This window comes from Coregonus clupeaformis, chromosome 16 (assembly GCF_020615455.1).
Source record: "Coregonus clupeaformis isolate EN_2021a chromosome 16, ASM2061545v1, whole genome shotgun sequence".
NCBI lineage: Eukaryota > Metazoa > Chordata > Actinopteri > Salmoniformes > Salmonidae > Coregonus > Coregonus clupeaformis.
The window spans coordinates 21,137,971-21,156,845 of NC_059207.1; the positions used below are offsets into that span (position 1 = coordinate 21,137,971).

Below are 18,875 nucleotides of genomic sequence, written 5' to 3' on the forward strand. Positions count from 1 at the left end.
TCTAGGAGACAGAACGTGTCTCCTTCCTGAGCGGTATGACGGCTGCGTGGTCCCATGGTGTTTATACTTTCGTACTATTGTTTGTACAGATGAACGTGGTACCTTCAGGCGTTTGGAAATTGCTCCCAAGGATGAACCAGACTTGTGGAGGTCTACAATCTTTTTTCTGAGGTATTGGCTGATTTCTTTTGATTTTCCCATGATGTCAAGCAAAGAGGCATTGAGTTTGAAGGTATTCCTTAAAATACATCCACAGGTACACCTCCAATTGACTCAAATGATGTCAATTAGCCTATCAGAAGCTTCTGAAGCCATGACATCATTTTCTGGAATTTTCCAAGCTGTTTAAAAGGCACAGTCAACTTCGTGTATGTAAACTTCTGACCCACTGGAATTGTGATACAGTTAATTATATGTGAAATAATCTGTCTGTAAACAATTGTTGGAAAAATTACTTGTGTCATGCACAAAGTAGATATATAGTTTGTTAACAAGAAATTTGTGGATTGGTTGAAAAACGAGTTTTAATGACTCCAACCTAAGTGTATGTAAACTTCCGACTTCAACTGTATGTATATACTGTATTCTATAATATTCTACTGTATCTTAGTCCATGCCGCTCTAACATCGCTCGTCCATATATGTACAGTACCAGTCAAGAGTTTGGACACACCTAATCATTCCAGGGTTTTTCTTTATTTCTACTATTTTCTACATTGTAGAATAATAGTGAAGACATCCAAACTATGAAATAACACATATGGAATCATGTAGTAACCAAAAAAGTGTTAAACAAATAAAATATATTTTATATTTGAGATTCTTCAAAGTAGCCACCCTTTGCCTTGACGACAGCTTTGCACACTCTTGGCATTCTCTCAACCAGCTTCACATGGAATGCTTTTCCAACAGTCTTGAAGGAGTTCCCACATATGCTGAGCACTTCTTGGCTGCTTTTCTCTCACTCTGCCGTCCGACTCATCCCAAACCATCTCAATTGGGTTGAGGTCGGGGGATTGTGGAGGCCAGCTCATTTGATGCAGCACTCCATCACTCTCCTTCTTGGTAAAATAGCCCTTACACAGCCTGGAGGTGTGTTGGGTCATTGTCCTGTTGAAAAACAAATGATAGTCCCACTAAGCCCAAACCAGATGGAATGGCGTATCGCTGCAGAATGCTGTGGTTAAGTGTGCCTTGAATTCTTAATCAATCACAGACAGTGTCACCAGCAAAGCACCACCACACCATAACACCTCCTCCTCCATGCTTTACGGTGGGAACTACACATGCAGAGATCATCCGTTCACCCACACCGCGTCTCACAAAGACTCAGCGGTTGGAACCAAAAATCTCCAATTCGGACTCCAGACCAAAGGACACATTTCCACCGGTCTAATGTCCATTGCTCGTGTTTCTTGGCCCAAGCAGGTCTCTTCTTCTTATTGGTGTCCTTTAGTAGTGGATTCTTTGCAGCAATTCGACCTTGAAGGCCTGATTCACACAGTCCTCTCTGAACAGTTGATGTTGAGATGTGTCTGTGACTTGAACATTTATTTGGGCTGCAATTTCTGAGGCTGGTAACTCTAATGAACTTATCCTCTGCAGCAGAGGTAATTCTGGGTCTTCCATTCCTGTGGCGGTCCTCATGAGAGCTAGTTTCATCATAGCGCTTGATGGTTTTTGCAACTGCACTTGAAGAAACGTTCAAAGTTCTTGAGATGTTCCGTATTGACTGACCTTAATGTCTTAAAGTAATGATGGACTGTCGTTTCTCTTTGCTTATTTGAGCTGTTCTTGACATAATATGGACTTGGTCTTTTACCAAATAGGGCTATCTTCTGTATACCCCCCTACCTTGTCACAACACAACTGATTGGCTCAAACACATTAAGGAAAGAAATTCCACAAATTAACTTTTAAGAAGGCACACCTGTTAATTGAAATGCATTCAAGGTGACTACCTCATGAAGCTGGTTGAGAGAATGCCAAGAGTGTGCAAAGCTGTCATCAAGGCAAAGGGTGGCTATTTGAAGAATCTCAAATATAAAATATATTTTATTTGTTTAACACTTTTTTGGTTACTACATGATTCCATATGTGTTATTTCATAGTTTTGATGTCTTCACTATTATTCTACAATGTAAAAAAATTTAAAAATAAAGAAAAACCCTTGAATGAGTAGGTGTGTCCAAACTTTTGACTGGTACTGTACATATTCTTAATTCATTCCTTACTTAGATTTGTGTGTATTCGGTATATGTTGTGAAATTGTTGGATATTACTTGTTAGATATTACTGCACTGTCGGAGCTAGAAGCACAAGCATTTCGCTACACCCGCAATAACATCTGCTAAACATGTGTATGTGACCAATAAAATGTGATTGGATCTCAATAAATGTTTCTGTTCCCAAAACTAAAATCTTAATTTGCTCCACTGTAAACGACAGAGATGAACTATCTTGGGATAGTAAAAAATATATTCGGTTTTACCATCCCTGACCCAGCCTTGAGCCTAGGATTAATGAGACACCTGTAACCACTAGACTGGCTCTCTGAATGGCTGGCTGTCTCTCTGACTGGCTGGCTCGCCGGCTGGCTCTCTGGCTGGTTGGCTCTCGACTGGCTGGCTGGCTGGCTCTCTGACTGGCTGGCTCTCTTGACTGGCTGGCTGGCTGGCTCTGACTGGCCGGCTGGCTCTCTTGACTGGGCGGCTGACTCTCTGACTGGCTGGCTCTCTGACTGGCTGGCTGACTGGCTCTGACTGGCCGGCTGGCTCTCTTGACTGGGCGGCTGACTCTCTGACTGGCTGGCTCTCTGACTGGCTGGCTGACTCTCTGACTGGCTGGCTGACTCTCTGACTGGCTGGCTGACTCTCTGACTGGCTGGCTCTCTGACTGGCTGGCTGACTCTCTGACTGGCTGGCTGACTCTCTGACTGACTGGCTGGCTCTCTGACTGGCTGGCTGACTCTCTGACTGGCTGGCTCTCTGACTGGCTGGCTCTCTGACTGGCTGGCTGGCTGGCTCTCTGACTGGCTGGCTCTCTGACTGGCTGGCTGGCTGGCTCTCTGACTGGCTGGCTGACTCTCTGACTGGCTGGCTGACTCTCTGACTGATGAGAGAGAGACCTACTTTGGTGGCAGGACGTTTATGTTAAAGTCAGGGGAAGTGTGTCCGTGGTTGCGCCGTTACAATGCAGAAAACTGCTAGTCTGTAGCAGCTCAAACCGTTCAAAACTAAATACCTATTTTACCAGAGCTACACTTCTTTCTAGCACGGATTTGCGGGATGCTCTTAAAGAGGTACACACAAATGAATCATCATGAGTAAGACACTATGAAAACAGTTCAAGTAAACCTTAAAATAACCCATTTAACCGCTAAAAAATGTTTATCAAGGAAATTTTCTTTACAGCGTCCTTTAAATTCTAGGTATTATTATGATGTATTAGCAGTATGATTAGCAGTATAGATCAGATGATGATTAGCAGTATGGATCAGATGATGATTAGCAGTATAGATCAGATGATGATTAGCAGTATGGATCAGATGATGATTAGCAGTATGGATCAGATGATGATTAGCAGTATACTGTAGATCAGATGATGATTAGCAGTATGGATCAGATGATGATTAGCAGTATACTGTAGATCAGATGATGATTAGCAGTATAGATCAGATGATGATTAGCAGTATGGATCAGATGATGATTAGCAGTATACTGTAGATCAGATGATGATTAGCAGTATGGATCAGATGATGATTAGCAGTATACTGTAGATCAGATGATGATTAGCAGTATACTGTAGATCAGATGATGATTAGCAGTATGGATCAGATGATGATTAGCAGTATGGATCAGATGATGATTAGCAGTATGGATCAGATGATGATTAGCAGTATGGATCAGATGATGATTAGCAGTATGGATCAGATGATGATTAGCACAGATGATGATTAGCAGTATGGATCAGATGATGATTAGCAGTGTGGATCAGATGATGATTAGCAGTATGGATCAGATGATGATTAGCAGTATGGATCAGATGATAATTAGCAGTATGGATCAGATGATGATTAGCACGTGATGATTAGCAGTGTGGATCAGATGATGATTAGCAGTATGGATCAGATGATGATTAGCAGTATGGATCAGATGATGATTAGCAGTATGGATCAGATGATGATTAGCAGTATGGATCAGATGATGATTAGCAGTGTGGATCAGATGATGATTAGCAGTATAGATCAGATGATGATTGGCAGTATGGATCAGATGATAATTGGCAGTATGGATCAGATGATGATTAGCAGTATGGATCAGATGATGATTAGCAGTATGGATCAGATGATGATTAGCAGTATGGATCAGATGATGATTAGCAGTATGGATCAGATGATGATTAGCAGTATGGATCAGATGATGATTAGCAGTATGGATCAGATGATGATTAGCAGTATGGATCAGATGATGATTAGCAGCATGGATCAGATGATGATTAGCAGCATGGATCAGATGATGATTAGCAGTATGGATCAGATGATGATTAGCAGCATGGATCAGATGATGATTAGCAGTATGGATCAGATGTATAGGGAAATGTAGGTGTGGCGCAGAAATCTTTATTTAAAAAAAGGGTTGTGAACCACTGTGTTTCACAATGAAACTGGGGGAGCATTCAACAATATTGCATATCCATCTTTCTTTCATGACTTTACTTGTTGAACCCGGCACAAGTTACTGAATGTTTGTACACTACTTCTAAACAGGGGAGAAGTTGACCCAGTGACCTTTGTTGTTGTTTTGTAACACTGACCTGAATATACTTCATGAAGCGATGGCACTTGCCGCAGCGGGACAGGGGCTTGCCGGTGGCAGCGATGGGAGAGAACGTCACCTCCATGAGCTCGTCCATACCTACAGGACACAGAGACATGGTTAGTTTATGACCTCCATTAGCTCGTCCATACCTACAGGACACAGAGACATGGGTAGTTTATGACCTCCTCCAGCTCGTCCATACCTACAGGACACAGAGACATGGTTAGTTTATGACCTCCTCCAGCTCGTCCATACCTACAGGACACAGAGACATGGTTAGTTTATGACCTCCTCCAGCTCGTCCATACCTACAGGACACAGAGACATGGTTAGTTTATAACCTCCAGCTCGTCCATACCTACAGGACACAGAGACATGGTTAGTTTATGACCTCCAGCTCGTCCATACCTACAGGACACAGAGACATGGTTAGTTTATGACCTCCATTAGCTCGTCCATACCTACAGGACACAGAGACATGGTTAGTTTATGACCTCCAGCTCGTCCATACCTACAGGACACAGAGACATGGTTAGTTTATGACCTCCTCCAGCTCGTCCATACCTACAGGACACAGAGACATGGTTAGTTTATGACCTCCAGCTCGTCCATACCTACAGGACACAGAGACATGGTTAGTTTATGACCTCCTCCAGCTCGTCCATACCTACAGGACACAGAGACATGGTTAGTTTATGACCTCCTCCAGCTCGTCCATACCTACAGGACACAGAGACATGGTTAGTTTATGACCTCCAGCTCGTCCATACCTACAGGACACAGAGACATGGTTAGTTTATGACCTCCTCCAGCTCGTCCATACCTACAGGACACAGAGACATGGTTAGTTTATGACCTCCTCCAGCTCATCCATACCTACAGGACACAGAGACATGGTTAGTTTATGACCTCCATTAGCTCGTCCATACCTACAGGACACAGAGACATGGTTAGTTTATGACCTCCAGCTCGTCCATACCTACAGGACACAGAGACATGGGTAGTTTATGACCTCCTCCAGCTCGTCCATACCTACAGGACACAGAGACATGGTTAGTTTATAACCTCCAGCTCGTCCATACCTACAGGACACAGAGACATGGGTAGTTTAGGAGATATTTGTGACGCCAACCCTTTTATTTTTTATAATACATTAATTCCTTTATTTGTCTCCCCTCCCTTCTCCTGCTACGGTCAGTATCCCCTCCCTTCTCCTGCTACGGTCAGTATCCCCTCCCTTCCCCTGCTATGGTCAGTATCCCCTCCCTTCTCCTGCTACGGTCAGTACCCCCTCCCTTCTCCTGCTACGGTCAGTATCCCCTCCCTTCCCCTGCTACGGTCAGTATCCCCTCCCTTCTCCTGCTACGGTCAGTATCCCCTCCCTTCCCCTGCTATGGTCAGTATCCCCTCCCTTCTCCTGCTACGGTCAGTATCCCCTCCCTTCTCCCGCTACGGTCAGTACCCCCTCCCTTCTCCTGCTACGGTCAGTACCCCCTCCCTTCTCCTGCTACGGTCAGTATCCCCTCCCTTCTCCCGCTACGGTCAGTACCCCCTCCCTTCTCCTGCTACGGTCAGTACCCCCTCCCTTCTCCTGCTACGGTCAGTATCCCCTCCCCCCCTGCTACGGTCAGTATCCCCTCCCCCTGCTACGGTCAGTATCCCCTCCCTTCCCCTGCTACGGTCAGTATCCCTTCCCTTCTCCTGCTACGGTCAGTATCCCCTCCCTTCCCCTGCTATGGTCAGTATCCCCTCCCTTCCCCTGCTATGGTCAGTATCCCCTCCCTTCCCCTGCTACGGTCAGTATCCCCTCCCCCCTGCTACGGTCAGTATCCCCTCCCCCTGCTACGGTCAGTATCCCTTCCCTTCTCCTGCTATGGTCAGTATCCCCTCCCTTCCCCTGCTATGGTCAGTATCCCCTCCCTTCCCCTGCTACGGTCAGTATCCCTCCCCCCTGCTATGGTCAGTATCCCCTCCTTCCCCTGCTACGGTCAGTATCCCCTCCTTCCCCTGCTACGGTCAGTATCCCCTCCCCCCTGCTATGGTCAGTATCCCCTCCCTTCCCCTGCTACGGTCAGTATCCCCTCCCCCCCTGCTACGGTCAGTATCCCCCCCCCCTGCTACGGTCAGTATCCTCCCTTCCCCTGCTATGGTCAGTATCCCTCCCCCCTGCTACGGTCAGTATCCCCTCCCCCTGCTATGGTCAGTATCCCTCCCTTCCCCTGCTACGGTCAGTATCCCTCCCTTCCCCTGCTATGGTCAGTATCCCCTCCTTCCCCTGCTACGGTCAGTATCCCCTCCCTTCCCCTGCTATGGTCAGTATCCTCCCTTCCCCTGCTATGGTCAGTATCCCTCCCTTCCCCTGCTACGGTCAGTATCCCCTCCCCCCCTGCTACGGTCAGTATCCCCTCCCCCCCCTGCTACGGTCAGTATCCCTTCCCTTCTCCTGCTATGGTCAGTATCCCCTCCCTTCCCCTGCTATGGTCAGTATCCCCTCCCCCCTGCTACGGTCAGTATCCCCTCCCCCCCTGCTACGGTCAGTATCCCCTCCCCCCCCTGCTACGGTCAGTATCCCTTCCCTTCTCCTGCTATGGTCAGTATCCCTCCCTTCCCCTGCTATGGTCAGTATCCCCTCCCCCTGCTACGGTCAGTATCCCCCCCCCTGCTACGGTCAGTATCCCCTCCCCCCCCTGCTACGGTCAGTATCCCTTCCCTTCTCCTGCTATGGTCAGTATCCCCTCCCTTCCCCTGCTATGGTCAGTATCCCCTCCCCCCCCTGCTACGGTCAGTATCCCCTCCCCCCTGCTACGGTCAGTATCCCCTCCCTTCTCCTGCTACGGTCAGTATCCCCTCCCTTCTCCTGCTACGGTCAGTATCCCCTCCCTTCTCCTGCTACGGTCAGTATCCCCTCCCCCTGCTACGGTCAGTATCCCCTCCCTTCTCCTGCTACGGTCAGTATCCCCTTCCCCCCTGCTACGGTCAGTATCCCCTCCCTTCCCCTGCTATGGTCAGTATCCCCTCCCCCCTGCTACGGTCAGTATCCCTCCCCCCTGCTACGGTCAGTATCCCCTCCCCCTGCTACGGTCAGTATCCCTTCCCTTCTCCTGCTATGGTCAGTATCCCCTCCCTTCCCCTGCTATGGTCAGTATCCCCTCCCCCCCTGCTACGGTCAGTATCCCCCTATTAAGGTCAATATTTGGGAATGGTAAACTGATCCTAGATCTGTTTCAAAGAGCATCTTGAAGAAGTAGTGGAACTTCCTGTTGAAGAAGTAGTGGAACTTCCTGTTGAAGAAGTAGTGGAACTTCCTGTTGAAGAAGTAGTGGAACTTCCTGTTGAAGAAGTAGTGGAACTTCCTGTTGAAGAAATAGTGGAACTTCCTGTTGAAGAAATAGTGGAACTTCCTGTTGAAGAAGTAGTGGAACTTCCTGTTGAAGAAGTAGTGGAACTTCCTGTTGAAGAAATAGTGGAACTTCCTGTTGAAGAAATAGTGGAACTTCCTGTTGAAGAAATAGTGGAACTTCCTGTTGAAGAAGTAGTGGAGCTTCCTGTTGTAGATGTCCAGGGTGTGTGTTACTCATTGGTGATTAAGTCAAAGAAGTAGAACCTGATGAAGGCGAAAGCCAATAGGCGTTGGTGTATTTTAATGATGTCTTCGCCCAGACATTAAAGGCTTTTTAACTTTCAAAGAGTGCCTGGACCTGGACCACTTATTCCACAGCACCTACAGTACTCACTATATTACAGTAGAGTATTTACTATATTACAGTAGAGTATGTACTATATTACAGTAGAGTATGTACTATATTACAGTAGAGTATGTACTATATTACAGTAGAGTATTTACTATATTACAGTAGAATATTTACTATATTACAGTACTCACTATATTACAGTACTCACTATATTACAGTAGAGTATTTACTATATTACAGTAGAGTATTTACTATATTACAGTAGAGTATTTACTATATTACAGTACTCACTATTTTACAGTACTCACTATATTACAGTAGAGTATTTACTATATTACAGTAGAGTATTTACTATATTACAGTAGAGTATTTACTATATTACAGTAGAGTATTTACTATATTACAGTACTCACTATATTACAGTACTCACTATATTACAGTAGAGTATTTACTATATTACAGTATAGTATTTACTATAGTACAGTAGAGTATTTACTATATTACAGTACTCACTATATTACAGTACTCACTATATTACAGTAGAGTATGTACTATATTACAGTAGAGTATTTACTCTATTACAGTAGAGTATTTACTATATTACAGTAGCGTATTTACTATATTACAGTAGAGTATTTACTATATTACAGTAGAGTATTTACTCTATTACAGTAGAGTATTTACTCTATTACAGTACAGTATTTACTATATTACAGTAGAGTATTTACTATATTACAGTAGAGTATTTACTATATTACAGTACTCACTATATTACAGTACTCACTATATTACAGTAGAGTATTTACTATATTACAGTAGAGTATTTACTCTATTACAGTACTCACTATATTACAGTACTCACTATATTACAGTACTCACTATATTACAGTAGAGTATTTACTATATTACAGTAGAGTATTTACTATATTACAGTACTCACTATATTACAGTACTCATTATATTACAGTAGAGTATGTACTATATTACAGTAGAGTATTTACTCTATTACAGTAGAGTATTTACTATATTACAGTAGAGTATTTACTATATTACAGTAGAGTATTTACTATATTACAGTACTCACTATATTACAGTACTCACTATATTACAGTAGAGTATTTACTATATTACAGTAGAGTATTTACTATATTACAGTACTCACTATATTACAGTACTCACTATATTACAGTATAGTATTTACTATATTACAGTAGAGTATTTACTATATTACGGTACTCACTATATTACAGTACTCACTATATTACATTAGAGTATGTACTATATTACAGTAGAGTATTTACTCTATTACAGTAGAGTATTTACTCTATTACAGTAGAGTATTTACTCTATTACAGTAGAGTATTTACTCTATTACAGTAGAGTATTTACTATATTACAGTAGAGTATTTACTCTATTACAGTAGAGTATTTACTCTATTACAGTACTCACTATATTACAGTACTCACTATATTACAGTAGAGTATTTACTATATTACAGTAGAGTATTTACTATATTACAGTACTCACTATATTACAGTACTCACTATATTACAGTAGAGTATTTACTATATTACAGTAGAGTATTTACTATATTACAGTACTCACTATATTACAGTACTCACTATATTACAGTAGAGTATGTACTATATTACAGTAGAGTATTTACTCTATTACAGTAGAGTATTTACTATATTACAGTAGAGTATTTACTATATTACAGTAGAGTATTTACTCTATTACAGTACTCACTATATTACAGTACTCACTCTATTACAGTAGAGTATTTACTCTATTACAGTAGAGTATTTACTCTATTACAGTAGAGTATTTACTCTATTACAGTAGAGTATTTACTCTATTACAGTAGAGTATTTACTATATTACAGTAGAGTATTTACTATATTACAGTAGAGTATTTACTATATTACAGTACTCACTATATTACAGTACTCACTATATTACAGTAGAGTATGTACTATATTACAGTAGAGTATTTACTATATTACAGTAGAGTATTTACTCTATTACAGTAGAGTATTTACTCTATTACAGTAGAGTATTTACTACATTACAGTAGAGTATTTACTATATTACAGTACTCACTATATTACAGTACTCACTATATTACAGTAGAGTATTTACTCAATTACAGTAGAGTATTTACTATATTACAGTACAGTATTTACTATATTACAGTAGAGTATTTACTATATTACAGTATAGTATTTACTATATTACAGTACTCACTATATTACAGTACTCACTATATTACAGTAGAGTATTTACTATATTACAGTAGAGTATTTACTATATTACAGTAGAGTATTTACTATATTACAGTAGAGTATTTACTATATTACAGTACTCACTATATTACAGTACTCACTATACTACAGTAGAGTATTTACTATATTACAGTAGAGTACTCACTATATTACAGTAGAGTATTTACTATATTACAGTAGAGTATTTACAGTAGAGTATTTACTATATTACAGTACTCACTATATTACAGTAGAGTATTTACTATATTACAGTAGAGTATTTACTATATTACAGTAGAGTATTTACTATATTAAAGTACTCACTATATTACAGTACTCACTATATTACAGTAGAGTATTTACTATATTACAGTAGAGTATTTACTATATTACAGTACTCACTATATTACAGTACTCACTATATTACAGTAGAGTATGTACTATATTACAGTAGAGTATGTACTATATTACAGTAGAGTATTTACTATATTACAGTAGAGTATTTACTATATTACAGTAGAGTATTTACTATATTACAGTACTCACTATATTACAGTACTCACTCTATTACAGTAGAGTATTTACTCTATTACAGTAGAGTATTTACTCTATTACAGTAGAGTATTTACTACATTACAGTAGAGTATTTACTATATTACAGTACTCACTATATTACAGTACTCACTATATTACAGTAGAGTATTTACTCTATTACAGTAGAGTATTTACTATATTACAGTAGAGTATTTACTATATTACAGTAGAGTATTTACTATATTACAGTAGAGTATTTACTATATTACAGTAGAGTATTTACTATATTACAGTAGAGTATTTACTATATTACAGTAGAGTATTTACTCTATTACAGTAGAGTATTTACTCTATTACAGTAGAGTATTTACTACATTACAGTAGAGTATTTACTATATTACAGTACTCACTATATTACAGTACTCACTATATTACAGTAGAGTATTTACTCTATTACAGTAGATTATTTACTATATTACAGTACAGTATTTACTATATTACAGTACAGTATTTACTATATTACAGTAGAGTATTTACTATATTACAGTAGAGTATTTACTATATTACAGTACTCACTATATTACAGTACTCACTATATTACAGTAGAGTATTTACTATATTACAGTAGAGTATTTACTATATTACAGCACAGTATTTACTATATTACAGTAGAGTATTTACTATATTACAGTACTCACTATATTACAGTACTCACTATACTACAGTAGAGTATTTACTATATTACAGTAGAGTACTCACTATATTACAGTAGAGTATTTACTATATTACAGTAGAGTATTTACAGTAGAGTATTTACTATATTACAGTACTCACTATATTACGGTACTCACTATATTACAGTAGAGTATTTACTATATTACAGTAGAGTATTTACTATATTACAGTAGAGTATTTACTATATTACAGTAGAGTATTTACTATATTACAGTACAGTATTTACTATATTACAGTAGAGTATTTACTATATTACAGTAGAGTATTTACTATATTACAGTAGAGTATTTACTATATTACAGTAGAGTATTTACTATATTACAGTACAGAATTAGTGGTTATAATGTTTTCCTTCGCTTTCCAATCACTTTTCTCCTCCGAGAACCTGTGGTTGTTTTGGAGTCCCTGGCTCGCTCCTGCTACTTATCTTTCATGGTGGAACTTCCTCTTGAAGATGTCCAGGGTGTGTGTGTGTGTGTGTGTGAGTGAGTGTGAGTGTTTGTGTGAGTGTGTTGTACTCACTAGCAATGGTGTCAAAGAAGTAGTGGAACTTCCTCTTGAAGATGTCCAGGGTGTGTGTGTGTGTGTGTGTGTGTGTGTGTGAGTGAGTGTGAGTGTTTGTGTGAGTGTGTTGTACTCACTAGCAATGGTGTCAAAGAAGTAGTGGAACTTCCTCTTGAAGATGTCCAGGGTGTGTTGCAGAACCTGTTGGTAGTTCACCTTGCCCTGGGCAATCAGGTTCAGCTGTTTCTCTACAGCGCCACGGATGGTAGGCAGCACCAGCTCAGCATCTACACAAACATCGCGGGGGGGGTTGAATACAAACACACACACACACACACACATTGTAAACACACATACATAAATGCATGCAAGTACATATGGATACATATGAAAACATGTCAATTCTAACTTGTGCTAATGGAAAATGTAGGGTCCATCTGCAAGTGTGTTGAGTGTTAAAGTTACTGACCTGTCTTGTAGAATCCGTGCACCAGAATGATGCTCACACACACACACACACACACACACACACCTGTCTTGTAATATCCGTGCACCAGGACGATGCCCAGGTTGGTGGGTTTGAGCTTGCGTCCGTTCTCCACCGTCACATAATTCCTCTGAGAGATGTTGTTGATATGGACCGGGATGCTGGCGTCAGTACCTGCAGGGACGGTTACACACAGTATTCCACCATTAACGTATCCCTAGACAGACACCCGCGGTGGCATAACATGAATCAACAACTTTCATACGCACACACACACACACACACACACACACACACACACACACACACACACACACACACACACACTCTGCACACACACACACACTCTGCACACACACACACACACACACACACTCTGCACACACACACACACTCTGCACACACACACACACACACACACACACTCTGCACACACACACACACTCTGCACACACACACACACACACTCTGCACACACACACACACACTCTGCACACACACACACACACTCTGCACACACACACACTCTGCACACACACACACACACACACTCTGCACACACACCCTGCACACACACACACACTCCACCCCTGCACACACACTCTGCACACACACACCCTGCACACACACAGCCTCCACCCCTGCACACACACACACACCCTGCACACACCCTGCACACACACACACCCTGCACACACACAGCCTCCACCCCTGCACACACACACACACACACACAAACACACAGCCTCCACCCCTGCACACACACACCCTGCACACACACACACACACACACACACACACAGCCTCCACCCCTGCACACACAAACAGCCTCCACCCCTGCACACACACACACAGCCTCCACCCCTGCACACACAGCCTCCACCCCTGCACACACAGCCTCCACCCCTGCACACACACACACACACACACACAAACACACAGCCTCCACCCCTGCACACACACAGCCTCCACCCCTGCACACACAGCCTCCACCCCTGCACACACACACACAGCCTCCACCCCTGCACACACAGCCTCCACCCCTGCACACACAGCCTCCACCCCTGTACACACAGCCTCCACCCCTGCACACACACAGCCTCCACCCCTGCACACACACACACACACACACACACAAACACACAGCCTCCACCCCTGCACACACACAGCCTCCACCCCTGCACACACACAGCCTCCACCCCTGCACACACACAGCCTCCACCCCTGCACACACACAGCCTCCACCCCTGCACACACACAGCCTCCACCCCTGCACACACAGCCTCCACCCCTGCACACACACAGCCTCCACCCCTGCACACACACCAATGCCGTGTTTCTCCATCAGTGTGATGAGGTCGGCCTCAGTGAGGTAGTCTGGAGGGCTGGTCTGTCTCTCCACTAGTTTAATCTCCTCTACTGTGAAGACGTCTCCCCTCTCACACACTGGCATAGCCTCCTCTAGAGGGATACCCAGCCATGGCATCACCTCCGTGAAGCCTGAGTACCAGTTACAACAAACATTTAGAAGCATCTATTAGCATTAGAAATCTTACAATTCATTAGCATTTAGGCTATAGCTTAACATTTAGCACCATTTATAAAGCATTTAGAAGGATTTATAATGGCTTATTCATGAAAACAGCAACACTAATTGGTTGGTTGATTGATCTTTATTAGTCATGTGTATCACAAAATATTTCTCAGCATAACAATACTAGGAAACAAGACCAGATGGCAAGAGGACAACAACAACAACAGTAAACAACAACAACAACAACAGGACCTTACCAGGTGATATGAGTGTCTTTCCGCTGCAGGAGAAACCCTCTGAGGCGATGATGAAGGAGATGGTTGTCTGCAGGTACTTACAGTCCTGACTCACCGTGGCGATGAAGTGACGCACAATGTACTCGTACAAACGCCACCCGTCACTTCCTGTTGGGGAGACGGGTAGGGGGTGTGTTCATTAGGTACCAAACAGAAGAAAACAGACTGAAGCAGGAAGGCTCTACCTGAAACACTCATTTTCCAATATGAAACACTCATTTTCCAACATGAAACACTCATTTTCATTTTACGTTACAGTTAGAGGAAAACCCACCTCAATCTTGTGAAAACCCTTGGGATAGTTTTATTTTTAAGCGGGACAATTATACCATTTGTTTATGCTACAGAAACACCAGAATGGCTTTCCAATAGGTTTTGAGTGTTCCTGAATTGTCCAGTATCAGTCCCGACTTAAATTTGCTTGAAATCAGAGACAAGGTTTGAATATTTCTGTCCATTAATAATCCCCAACCATATTTACTGAGTTTGACCAATTTTGACAAAAAATTATGGAAACATGTTGCCCTAAAAGTTGTGCAAAGTTTGTAGAATCTTATTTATTTATTTTTTATCACAGCTGTAATGGCCGCAAAAGGTGTTTCCACCAAGTATTAACTCTGGGGTGTTTCCACCAAGTATTAACTCTGGGGTGTTTCCACCAAGTATTAACTCTGGGGTGTTTCCACCAAGTATTAACTCTGGGGTGTTTCCACCAAGTATTAACTCTGGGGTGTTTCCACCAAGTATTAACTCTGGGGTGTTTCCACCAAGTATTAACTCTGGGGTGTTTCCACCAAGTATTAACTCTGGGGTGTTTCCACCAAGTATTAACTCTGGGGTGTTTCCACCAAGTATTAACTCTGGGGTGTTTCCACCAAGTATTAACTCTGGAGGGGAAGACATACACAATTAAAACATCTTCATTTTTCTTAAATTTTTGGAGGGGATAAAAAAAAAAACGTTAACTTTGGAAATGTGCGGTAGGTTGTGTACATTGATTGGTAAGGGAAAAAATCTAATCATTTTTTTTTTTTTTTTTACATTTAATTTTAAGGCAGCAAAGTAGCACAATGAGATGCCTGGGTCGTGTTCATTAGGCTCCAAATGGAAAGAAACCGACTGAAACAGGGAGGGACTACCTGAACCAATTGTCCAATAAGAAACGCTCATTTACGTTTTTGCTAGGACGTGCCCTAATGAACATGGAGACTGGACAGTGATGGGGGAAGCTAACATAAGGACTGGAAGGACAGGAGGAGGAGAAGTCAACAGGAAGACATGTAGATATAGCAGGTGAAACATGACACGTTACAAGGTAGCCTGGTCCCCTGATCTGTTTGTGCTGGAGTCGGCAATAGTAAGGAAACACAAGCGGATGTTACCAGGCTAGTTTCAAGGTGCCACTACCCACCTAGCTCTCCTTCGGAGGCAGCCCTCATGGGGGTGATGGGAGGGTGGTCTCCAGCATCAGCTCCTTTCCTGGGACGGTTCAGTCCCTCTGACAGCAGAGCCTTCACCTAGAGGGGGACAAACCACGTCAAGGCTGGTTTTCATACAGTCTCAACGTAGGGGTGCTGATCTGGGATCAGTATTTTTGTCTTTCCACAATTTTGTTTTGTGTTTCATTTCGAGGTAACTCCAAACGATGTCACCCAGGAGGATGTATCCAATTCGCACATGATCAGAATTAATCACGTGTTGGAGCAAGTGTGTGCGTGTATGTACTAATAAAATGTACTAATAACGTTAAAATGGCGTCATCAGGGAGAGTCCGCATGAATAATCTGCATGTATCACATTCTGGACAATCAATCAGTCCACGTGTGCCCGTTTTGTTAGACGCTTTCGTTACATTTTGCATTCATTACGAGGTAACTTCCAAATTACGTAATTCAGGACAGTATGCATACATAACCTGAATTCATCACACGTTGATCATTAAATCAGTGTGTGTCCTTGTCTATTTGTCTAATGTGACTTTTTGATAGAGTGTGCATGTTTCATCGGTGTGTTTGGTGCATGTCGATGAGTGCACATGTCTTTGTATCGGTGTGAGTCCTCCTCAGGCTGCTTCCTGATTCTCTGCTCCCAAAGTTAACATTTACACACTTTCTCCAGCCAATGCTTACATCAATCTTATGCTTTTGAATCTATGACGTTCAGTTTGCAAGTGCACACTTCTGGAAAAGGGTGGAGAATGGAGCCTCAGTCTCTCTCTCTCTGCTCTCACCTCCTGAGCCCAGAAGGGGTTGTTAGCCTGCTGTCTGAGTGTCCCCTTCAGGTCAAAGTTCTCGTGGTAGTGGTTGGTCTCAGTACGGGGGTAGCTGATATAGCCCTGGGTGTACAGACGCTCTGCTATCTGCATGGTGTGCTGCGGACCCATACCTAAAATGGAAGAGAACACAGCGCCTTCGGTTCAGACACTCTTCAGAGGAACACAACGCAAATAAGTTGTAATACCTTTGTGCCCTCCTTGATGATTGTGAATGCAGTGTATCCACTTCTTTGTGTTTTGAAATGGTCAAATAAATAAAATACAGTACTGACCATAGACCCAGTACTGACCACAGACCCAGTACTGACCACAGACCCAGTACTGACCACAGACCCAGTACTGACCACAGACCCAGTACTGACCATAGACCCAGTACTGACCATAGACCCAGTACTGACCATAGACCCAGTACTGACCATAGACCCAGTACCAGTACTGACCATAGACCCAGTACCAGTACTGACCATAGACCCAGTACCAGCACTGACCATAGACCCAGTACTGACCACAGACCCAGTACTGACCATAGACCCAGTACTGACCACAGACCCAGTACTGACCATAGACCCAGTACTGACCATAGACCCAGTACTGACCATAGACCCAGTACTGACCATAGACCCAGTACTGACCACAGACCAAGTACTGACCACAGACCCAGTACTGACCATAGACCCAGTACTGACCATAGACCCAGTACTGACCATAGACCCAGTACTGACCATAGACCCAGTACTGACCATAGACCCAGTACTGAGCATACAGCTATATATACACATACAGTGAGCACCATAATTCATTGGACAGTGACCATTGTTTTGTTATTTTGATTTTGTACTCTAGCACTTTGAGTTTGAAAGGATACAATGACAGTGAGGGTGAAGTGCAGACTGTCGGCTTTAATTTGAGGGTATTTTCATACATATCGGATGAACAGTTTAGAAATTATAGAAGCTTTTGTACATGGTCCCCCCATTTTAAGGTACTAAAAGTATTTGTTAAATTGGCTTCACAGATGTGTCATTAGGCAGGTGTATTCATTTGTGTCGTTGGTGAATGCAGGAGAGCTGTTGATAAATAGTATTGATTCTAGACTTTGCTATTGCCTTTGGAGGTAGTTGTTGGGGTGTGACAACATGAGGAAGACAGCCGTGTCGATGCAAATGAAGCTGGCCGTCATAAGGCTCAGAAATGAAAATCAATCAATCAGGAACATTGCCAAAACCCTGGCCATGCCCAAGTCAACAGTTTGGTTCATCATTAACAAGAAAAAAACTACAGGTGAACTCAATTATGTCCAAAAGACTCGGTAGACCGAGGAAGACCACTGTAGTGGATGACCGGAGAATACTCTCTATGGTGAAGAAAACCCTCCTGACAACAGCCCAACAGATCAAAAACACTCTCCTGGATGCAGGTGTAGATGTGTCAAAGCCTACCATACGTAGAAGACTACACCAGCAGGACTACAGAGGGTAACACTACAAGATGCAAACCACTGATAAGCCTGAAGAACAGAAAGGCCAGATTACAGTTTGCTAAAAAGCACCTATTAAGAGCCCCAAGAGTTCTGGAAAAAAGTATTGTGGACAGATGAGACAAAGATGAACATGTACCAGAGTGATGGAAAGAGGAAAGTGTGGAGAAAAAACAGAAATGCCCATGATCCAAAGCATACCACCTCATCCGTGAAACATGGTGGATTGGGTGTTATGGCTTGGGCCTGTATGGCT

At 42.5% G+C, this 18,875-nt stretch overlaps 1 protein-coding gene across 1 annotated transcript in view; it reads right to left on the reverse strand.

The window, feature by feature from the left end:
• top3b (DNA topoisomerase III beta) overlaps window positions 1–18,875 on the reverse strand; it is a 62,664-nt gene that overhangs the window by 12,539 nt on the left and 31,250 nt on the right. The window contains exons 9-15 of the mRNA XM_041900346.2: window positions 17,098–17,252; window positions 16,279–16,384; window positions 14,829–14,975; window positions 14,364–14,537; window positions 13,083–13,211; window positions 12,688–12,837; window positions 4,816–4,916 (exon numbers count right to left, since the gene is read on the reverse strand). Of these exons, the coding sequence (XP_041756280.1) occupies window positions 4,816–4,916; window positions 12,688–12,837; window positions 13,083–13,211; window positions 14,364–14,537; window positions 14,829–14,975; window positions 16,279–16,384; window positions 17,098–17,252 (962 nt within the window). The remainder of the gene's footprint in view (window positions 1–4,815; window positions 4,917–12,687; window positions 12,838–13,082; window positions 13,212–14,363; window positions 14,538–14,828; window positions 14,976–16,278; window positions 16,385–17,097; window positions 17,253–18,875) is intronic.